The 9765-nt window shown below is 38.4% G+C and overlaps 1 protein-coding gene across 2 annotated transcripts; it reads right to left on the reverse strand.

Annotated features, from left to right (window-relative positions):
* Positions 1–343: 343 nt before the first annotated feature.
* LOC122051249 (pleiotropic drug resistance protein 2-like) lies at positions 344–9143 on the reverse strand. 2 transcript variants are annotated; one of them, XM_042612264.1, is made up of 20 exons: positions 8680–9141; positions 8245–8365; positions 7950–8038; positions 7086–7170; positions 6666–6956; positions 6490–6580; positions 5137–6037; positions 4806–4966; positions 4596–4699; positions 4348–4513; positions 4135–4260; positions 3385–3515; positions 2892–3224; positions 2523–2813; positions 2349–2432; positions 2090–2223; positions 1780–2007; positions 1242–1413; positions 905–1159; positions 344–821 (listed from the first exon to the last, which is right to left on the reverse strand). In XM_042612264.1, exons 1-20 carry the CDS (start codon positions 9012–9014, stop codon positions 549–551), a joined length of 4371 nt encoding a protein of 1456 aa, XP_042468198.1. In that variant the 5' UTR covers positions 9015–9141; the 3' UTR covers positions 344–548. The 2 variants fall into 2 exon arrangements, with proteins under 2 accessions (XP_042468198.1, XP_042468197.1); XM_042612263.1 differs by having other exon boundaries at positions 2523–3224; positions 8680–9143.
* Positions 9144–9765: the final 622 nt, after the last annotated feature.

Raw genomic sequence — 9765 nt, forward strand, 5'->3', positions numbered from 1 at the left:
AAAGATAAGGTATTTTAAAAGAATTCTCATGGTATAAATTAAAAGGACGTATTAAAAAATATATAAAAAACAACTCGCTATTATAATTTTTATTTTTTAAAAAAATATTATCATTCCTACAGTACTGTTACCACTATTATTAAATAATTATTATAAATAATTTTTTTTTATTAAGTTGAATTAAAATAATAATAATAATAATTTTTTTCCCAACTAAATTGAGCATAGGCTTTTATTTTGGGGCAATGGATTGACGGTGACTGATCATATTTCTTATTCGGTGCAATGGCAAGCATTTCGATCAGGTCACATCATATTTCTTAAGATCTCGGGGAACACGGACTGGAAGTCGAACGTATCTTATAATAATTGTATGAATATTGTACATCCTTGAGATCTCCCACACTTACAATAGTACATGCTAAAATCATCGTCAATATCAACCTCATATATAGTGAAATAAAGTGTACAAAAAAACCAAAAATTACTATAGCTCGTATAAGCTAATCAGCATTTATAGAGGACAGTGATGGGACTGAAGAATTCGCCTATCGCTTTTGGAAGTTGAGGAACTTGATCGAGTAGGCGAAGACTACGAAGAACACGACGACGAAACCCACGTTAGTCAATGCCGCCCACTTAACGAAGCTGTACTCGTAGCCCAGGGTATCGTTCAAGTAATCCGTAAGTAGCAGCTCGCTTGATTCTCCAGGAACGCGGACACTGCCACCTCTCTTCCCCAACTGCGATGCAATGACACCATAAATTGTCCAAGATACTGGATTTCCCCAGTAGTACCACCTCCACCAGATAGGAAGTTCCTGCAAAATGTGGCATCGAGAATTGATCAGAGACAGTATATATCAGCTTCACGACGAGTGCTGCATCTGAGAGATGTACATACCGGTCGCGTAATGAGAAAGCCCGCGAACAAGTTCCAGAAGTTGAAGAAGAAGCTGGAGACGATGCCCGCGACTTGATGGTTGGGCGTGACTGCCACAGCCATCATCCCATACAGAACAAAATAGATAAAGCACATGACGATGAAGTAGAAGAACCAGAAGAAGTTGGATACGCGCCAAGTAAAGCCAATCATCGAGAAAAGAAGAATCGTGTAGACGAGTCCTTGTACCACTATGTATAGCACCTCGATGCTCACCTGGGAAAGCAAGAAAGAAATGTAAGTATTTCTTCTATGCAAATTTCATTGATGGAAGGAAAGAAAGCATTGGCTTAATTACTTGAGCAAATGCATAGGCCCATGCTGAGTACATCCCGGCAGCTCTTTCACGGTAGAAGACTGTCCTCTCGACAGCCACAACCGGCTGCACGTTGATAGAATTGCTGGATCCAAGGAAGAAGACCGCAGCATAGAAAGCTCCGAGTAGATTCAGAACGTCTTGTTGAGTGCTACTGTTCATGTCCAAAAGAAGAAGCAGGATGAGAAAAAAAACAGTCCGTTGGCTATGAATGTCAATGCATGTTTAAAAGGTAAACACACTCTTTACAAGATTATGGTGTTATAGTAATTAAATCTTCCAGGAAAAGAATCACAAAGAAACTAGTACTCGATAGAAGCATATATATCATCCTAATTTATCAAATGAGCTTTAATTTTGCACATGCCACTAGTTAACTAAATTGTGTCCTATGATAATATTAACAATGCAATTTCTTCTTCTGTTCAGGATAGTCGATAGCATGTTCTGTAGTTTATTTCACATTATGACTCGGACAGAAAGAACAGAACACAACGAACTTAGAAGTTAGAAAGCTTACGTCTGTTTGCCCTTATTCCAAAACATTGTGCCAAATATTAAACCGATAACAATTGTCATGAAGAATCGGACAGCATTGTATTGTGGGTTTCTCCAATAAGACCAATATTGTTTCCAGAAACAAGCTTGGCATTGAACAGTAAAAGTCTGCGAGTATTTTGTAGGGAAGAATAGATCCTCAGAATTTGGTGCCGGAACACTCAATTCTTTTATAAGTTCTTCGATTTGTCTGAAAAGTAGCAAGTGGACAAAGTAAGTTATACGATCTTGATATGTGATAAATATTTTGGAAACATTTATGTTCTACTTACTGATAAAGTGGGGAATTGGCATAAACTTCTGCAAAGTCAATATTCAAGCTAGTCTCGGCTTGGGTACTGCTTACGTCCAACATCCATGTTGCAGGGTTAATACCATCAGCGATTTTTGGTACCCCTGGAATTGCCTGCAAGTTAATCTCTTTGATTAAATAGAACAACATGTGGGCAAATGAGAAGTGTAGTAAAAGTTATGAAGTAAAAAATTAAAATAAATATGATCAGAGTTCAAAACATTAGTAAATGAACTCACTTCAAAATATTCAACAAGCCTGTGAGATTGGCGACCAAGAGGGCCAGCATATATAACTTGACCTCCCCTTTTCATCAAAAGTAGCTAGGAGAACCAATGTTTCCAATTTAGTATCAAAGCCACATAAGGTTAAAATATTAGATGCAAGAAATTAAAATTTGTATGAATAAGAACCTCATCAAAAGCTTCAAAAATGTCTATGCTCGGTTGGTGGATTGTACACACGACAGTTCGTCCTGTGTCAACTGTATTTCTAACTGTCCTCATAACTATGGCTGCTGCTCTTGCATCAAGTCCTGATGTTGGCTCATCCATGAAGATGATGGATGGATTTGCAACAAGTTCAACAGCAATCGTCAGTCTTTTTCTCTGCTCAGTTGATAAACCATTAACCCCAGGAAGGCCAACTAGAGCATCTCTTAGAGTATCAAGTTCAACCAACTCCATGACCTCCTCCACGAACATCTGCATTAAACATATCAATTCATAATAATGCAACACTCTTAAAGGTGCAATTGGATGGAAACAAAAATTGCAACTGACCAGTCGTGTTTGGTTGTCAATGTCTGATGCAAGACGCAGCCAAGCAGAGTAAACAAGTGATTCATAAATAGTCATATATGGTGAATGAATGTCATTTTGTTCACAGTATCCACTTATTCTAGCAAAAGTCTCCTGATTTTTAGGATAACCAGAAATACTAATGTCGCCTTCAATATAACCACCAGTTTTTCTTCCTGCCAGAACGTCCATCAATGTAGTCTTTCCTGCTCCACTAACTCCAACCAATGCAGTCAGGACTCCTGGCCTAAATGCACCACTTACGTCGCTCAGCAACTGCAGACGATCTTCCTCAACTCCTTGGCTCTTCATTTCCTGATGTGAAAGGATGAGATTTGATTTTATTTGTTTTTCCTTCGGATTTGCTTCTTAAATTAAATCATAGGGGAAAATCAGAGAAAGAGACATGTAAAACATCAAATGCATTGCATCAAAATACGGGGAAAAAAAGGAAGGAAACTTTGGATAGACTTACAGCAGGCATGTCAACATAATAGTTCACATGATGAAAAGCAAGAGAAAGAGGCTGGAAAGGTAAAACCATTCCTCTCTTTGCTGGACGAACTGAAGCGCTAAAACTTTCAGAGCTTTTTCTCCTTGCTGCATCTGGGAAAATATAAGAAACTTTTCGATCAATAAAAATGGAAAAGAATTGAATATTTTTTTATGATTTAACAGAAAGTGAAGAGAACTCCGGTAAGAGACTTAAGCGTTTGGTTATGTTTAATGATGAGGGTTATTTGAGCCATATGCTCAGAGATGTTAATTATGGCCAAAACCAATAACTGAACCATGTCCTGAGGACTATAGATGGGATTTAATAGTGGTTTCAGTAGGGAATGAAGCAAGTTGGCAATGTAAGAGGTGACTTCTAAAATTCATAATCAGACCAATAAACGGCAGCATCACTAAGCTCACCTCCAGAATGGATCTTCATGTTGCAGATACCATAAAAATGCATGGAAATCATATATCATTTCCCATAGCTTGTTGATGATGGGATAGAGTACAACATTAACAATTTATAACAGGTTGTTGATTGGAAGATGTCGTAAATTTTGCACCTGAGGGTGATTGTATTATTCTATTTGACATGCATGATTGAATGATTTTGGAAGCTAACATATAAATCCTCTTAAAAATTATCCCATATTTTGAGTTCATAATCAATCATGATAAAACATCACAAAGAAATAAGAGAACAAATGTGATCAGAAAATCTAACCAGATATATCCTGCCGAGCAGAACTTGCATTCTCTATCATTTCAACCCTTCCATTTTCTATTGATGAGTTTTTCTTTTTCTTACTTGATTCCTCATCAACAATTGCATTTTGAGCACTTGCAAAAGCTACAAACACGGGAATTTGGTTCGCATAAGAGAAAAGATCGCAAAGAAAATGAAAAATTGAAGTTCTAATTAAAATATGCAACTTACGATTCAAGTAAGTGATTGAAAGGACAAACAATATGTTGAATAGGATAATAAATCCTATGAGGGCTCCAATTGCAAGCCAATACCAATAGCCACTAGTAAACATTCCTCTAGATTTAAGAAAAGCTGTTCCCACAGTCGAAGCGGATATACTTGCGTCAGTGTTGTTCTGCAACAAGGATAGGGAAGTCATGCATTAGAAATGAAAATGCAAAATACACTCAGAGAACAAACTTATGATAGAATCTTACTCCGCCCCATCTTGGGTCAAGGAACTCATTAATACAAATAGCATTTTGCCCATACATTAAGGGAGAACTCCAGAAACCCCATATCCACCAGGGTTTGATGTCATCTATTCACATAAAAAAAATGCTCACTTCAGTTTTGGCACATCAGTTTCATGACAATCGATCAAGTATACGAGGAACTAATCAGGGTTATATTAAGGAGTTTCTAACCTTTAGAGATGACAATCCCTCCTAGCACGAAAACAATAAGCAAGGCGAAGGTTCCAAATGTATTGGCAACAACCATCGTTCTTGATGCTGCAGCAATGAAGCGGAACAGACCAAGAGCCATTTGATGGGTAAGGAGAAGTGCAAGGAAGTGGCGGAAGAACCTACCAAATTAGGAGAACAAAATGAGAAGGTTGATTTAACTTATCCTGCACACATATCATGTCATAGAAAAATGAAGTTGCTGAAAATGAAATTTTATCACAGGTAATATAAAAGCATCTAAAGCAGTTAACTTTGAAAAAGAAAAAATTTAAAGAAATGAGATAATTACCGTCCTGCAGCAGGGGCAAAACCAATGATATAGTAAGTAAGTACGATCCAAATCCCCGTGTCTAGAAATGAAAGAGGAATTTTGAGAAGAGTGTATACAATGCCAAAAGCCCAAGGAGGGAAAAACAAGAAATCTCTCTGTTTATAAAATACGGGGAGCTTCTCAACAGTCATCACAATTTCTGCCATTCCATTGAACATGATGTTCGTCAAGGTAAAGAATAGTGCACCAAAAAATTTGTTGCCGTCAGCAATCGTTCGATGGTGCATTTCTGTTCTGAAAAACACAGAACTGGCTATCAAAGAAAGTGTGGTTATCTGGGTTGTCTTAAAAATAAAGATAAAAGAATTTCTCTTCATCAGCAACCACTCCCTCGAAAAACATGCCTTCAAAATTTCCCAGTTAGAAATACCATATCTTTCTGTCGTCAGTGCTGCAGGATGGGCTTTAGACTTATCATAAGGAACACTAAGCTCTGCAGCTAGTTGTCTCCCAACATGAAATTTCTTAAAAAGCTCAACAAACTCGGGTACTGAAATAAAACGGTAAGGTTTGTCCTTATTAGTCCAATACTGTGCTTGATCCTTCTTTGAAGTTACCTCTTGAAGAAAGTCAGCGACACCTTTCCTTTCAGGGCATTTAAAACCAACAGACTCAAAGAACTCAACAACGTGCTCCCGAGGACCTTGATAGACTATTTGGCCCTCAGATATCAAAATAACATCATCAAATAGTTCAAATGTCTCAGGTGCTGGTTGAAGAAGAGAAATTAGCACTGTTCCATCCATGACGTGGACCATCTGTCTCATGAACCTTATTATTTGGAAGGTAGTAGAACTATCAAGTCCAGTTGATATTTCATCCATGAAAAGTGCTCGTGCAGGCCCAGTTAACATCTCTCCTGCAACCAAGAACACATGGGTCAGATTACTAAACATGGACATATGGTAAAGAGAATAAAGTTTCAAAAAACCAAACGTATTAGAAAGCTTCTTTCAGTATGAATATTCCTTTAAGCCTCATCACCTCAAAATTATAAATTTGAATAGTTGGGCTTTTTAAACTTCCTCTTCATATAGAATATTTGGACACCGTCGTTATGAGAAAAGTTATTAGATAGTATTTCTTTTTCTTTGACATGGTGCTTGAGTTGCAAACAAAAACAAGAATGATTGCTAAGTAATTCATTGTTGCATGAACTTTTTGACTAATACAGAACATCTAGTTATTTGAAATTTATTGTTTTCTCGTGTATGAACGGGTGTCATAGAGTATTCAGTTTGAACTTTGCAGATGAAGAAAGTTTACAAATGACATTTGCTTTCAATAATGTTCTCCTAGCAATAAACCTACCAGTTGTCACACGCTTCTTTTGTCCTCCAGAAATGCCACGTCGCATTTGATCACCGACAAAGATGTCTGCACAAATGTCCAAACCAAGTACCTATTTTCCAACATTTTAAGTATTAACATTGCTAGTAAATGCTCAAGCAATGATACAATGACACTAAAAAGTTGTTAGCATGAACCTTGAGAATATAATCAGTTGATACATTGGTTTTCTGCCCTTTCATTGCAGCAGCTTTCATGAATGCATCAATCTCAGGATCTGGTTTAATACCTGCATCTCTCTCTCGTCTTGACAATTCTGATAACATCTCATACCTTGATCCTACACCCAAACACCGTGCTGAGAAATCCAATGTTTCTCGAACTGTCATCTCGCCATTGTGAATATCCAACTGACTAATGTAAGCAGAAGTTCTTTGAGGAACAAATTCTGACAGCTCATGGCCACAATATGTGACTCGACCCCGTTGCTGCAAGAAAGACATTAAATGCACATACCTTAATATCACATGAGAACTTATTTGAACTCTTACAAAAATATTACAGAAGAGATTGTAAAATTGCACAAAAATAGTGGGGAACAAGAAAAGAAAGCATACTCTTAGACTTCTATCAAGCTTCCCCGCCAAGGCAAGCAAGAGTGTTGTTTTCCCTGAAGCTGGAGGTCCAAGCAACAATGTCATCCTGATAACAGTTAGATATTGAAGAGTGAGATGCTTCTTGTTTTTCTCAGAATGATGTCTAATTTAGGCTCACTACACAAAACTCTCTCGACATAAGGTTAAGTGCTAAAATATATGTTTGGTCAAGCCAATGCCAAGGCCCACGGGCATTGCTAGCATAACTTTCTCTTTCTAACATTAGGCTAGGTCAAGCACAACCTGTAGACCTAACATGACCATGAACAATAGCTTTTACTTGTATTCCTTTTCCATCCCTAAATAAATATTATTTTATTATTAAATGGTGGTCAAACAAGCCGGCCTAAGCACAGACGGGATCCTCTGGTCCCGTTTGCCCTGGTCCGCCCTTGGACCAGGGACAGTGATTGGAGGGATTCAATAGTTCCCACCTGTTTAGCAGGTGGGGATCATTGAATCCCTCCAATCACTGCAATGGACCATGGCCTAGTCCGCTAAAAGCGGACCAAAGGATCCTGCTTGCCTAAGCATGGCACAGGATGGTCATGCCTAAGCTCATGTTAGGTCTAAGATCGTTCTATGTCGATCTGAGCCTAACTTGACCTGCTTCAAGCATGGTCGTTAGCACCTTTAGCAGTTATTGACAATTAAGCAACAAAAGTCTTGTGAAATATAAAATCTCTTGGGATTTAGAAGCAGTTTAAAACAAAAGTCTAGAATCCCCAAACTTATACAAGGAAGAAAAAATAAATTAATGATTGTTAGAACCTTAGAGCAACTGAATGGCAGAGGAAGGCAAAATAAGACTATTTATATACTTACCTTGTCGGCTTTAATATCCCACTGACATCATTAAGAATCTTTAAATTCTTTTTCTTGGTTCGATTTAATCTTACGAGGCCAACAATATCCTGAATGTCCACATTAGAAAAACAAGAGATATTAAATGGAGGGAATAGGATTTACAACCATCATCCTACTAAGACTAGCCACAAAGTGAATAAAAAAAATTCTACAAGCATGTAGATCCAAATAAAGCTTCACCCTTTCTCTTTCTTGATTCACTTTGTTTGCCTTTCAATTTAGTTTCAATTTTTCAAAGATGGTTGCTCAATACCTCGAGAATGTTGACAGTGAAATTCCACAAGGTAGGCAGTGCTCTGCTTCCGACGTGCACATCTGCCTCCACTGATACGTTCTCATATCGGACCTCAATCTTTGGAAGTTCCAGCCCGACTCTGTTCCAGTTGTAATATTTGTCACAAACTAATCAATACATAGAACAAGAACATAATAGTTTTCGTGATTTCTCTCTCTTGAAAAAAAAAGAGTAATAAGGGAGGAGAATCATAAAAAAGCGGAAATTTGTTAATGAGAACATTTTGTTAATCGAAGTACGAATTAAGCTGGGGATAGAGGCTCTTTTTTTCATCTTTGTTCATCCCGAAATCGATTGATTAATTCGAGTAAAGGATGTAAAAATTTGGGTAAAAAATGAGCAAACTGTCGAATCAAACCCTCGATCGTAGGAATAGGGCAAGCAAAAACCCACCGGTCGATACGGTCTCGGAGGCGAGTGAGGAAGCGCTCGTTGTCCTCCTCCACCACCTTGAAGATGTGATCGAGCAGCTGCTTCCGGTCCTGCGGGCCGAGCTGGTTGACATCGATCTCGCTTGTGATGACGTTCCCGTTCTCCGCCATCTTCCGGAGGATTCCCTTCCGCATCCGGTCATATGTCGGCAGCTTCTCCAGCGCTGCCCACTTGAGATTCTCCTCGTCATCGCCCTCGTCGGTCATCCGGCTGCGCTGGAACACATCCGCCCGGTCCTGGAAGCTCTCCGCCCAGCTCCGTCGGCTGCTGCTGTTCCGGATGATGTCGTTCGCCATATCCCGGCCGCTGGCTCCTCTCCGCCTTCCTCCTCTCCCACTCCTCCTCCTCCTCCTCCTTGTCTTGGACCGATCGCAGCTTGGAGGGTGGAATCGTCTTGGGAGAAATCGGCTGCAGAAGGAGAAGCCGCTAGTGAGGGCTTTTATGGTGTGCCCATCCGAAAATTCAAGCTTCTTCTCGCGGTCTTCTCCGTGCCTTCTCCTCGTCCCTACTTTTTAGTTTTAAAATACTTTTGGGCTTTTTTACAAATTTTCGGTCCGGTCTACCCCCTTGGATTATAATTCCATGTTAGTCCTCACAAGTCCAAAAATATATTCCTCGCCCTTTTCTTGTAGACCACCCTTCAATTTTGACACGAGTGTCAAAAGACCCGTTACAGAACATTTTACTTTTCAAAAAATGATTTTTTTTTAAAAAAATTATAATAAAATAAACCACGTCAAATATGGCTAACGCAGCCGCCTCTGCTATAAGCAATGCACCACATGGTCAAATCCATAGTCAAATCATCTCTTATATATAAATTGTTCACAATCTATTTAGATTTTTTAAATATAATTTTACATAATCTAAAACTAATTAAACTTTAAAAAAAATATATCATAGATCACTTAAAAGTTTTTTTTACCACTTATTTGATCATTATCTAAAATATCTCCAAGTCGTAACAGCTATTAAATGGAATTATTGAGACAACTCTTTTGCAATAAACGATGATTAAATTTATTCTTGTTGTTTTTCGCCGTTTAT

The sequence above is a fragment of the Zingiber officinale genome, chromosome 3A (genome assembly GCF_018446385.1).
Source record: "Zingiber officinale cultivar Zhangliang chromosome 3A, Zo_v1.1, whole genome shotgun sequence".
NCBI classification, from domain to species: domain Eukaryota; kingdom Viridiplantae; phylum Streptophyta; class Magnoliopsida; order Zingiberales; family Zingiberaceae; genus Zingiber; species Zingiber officinale.

Excerpts from the sequence above, each read along its gene's own strand:
- LOC122051249 (XM_042612263.1), bottom strand. The coding sequence starts at position 9,014 with ATGGCGAACGACATCATCCGGAACAGCAGCAGCCGACGGAGCTGGGCG. Across the intron at positions 4,967-5,136 it reads TTTGCCCCTGCTGCAGGACG|GTTCTTCCGCCACTTCCTTG; the intron begins GTAATTATCTCA and ends CTAATTTGGTAG. Across the intron at positions 4,514-4,595 it reads TTGACCCAAGATGGGGCGGA|AACAACACTGACGCAAGTAT; the intron begins GTAAGATTCTAT and ends TCCTTGTTGCAG.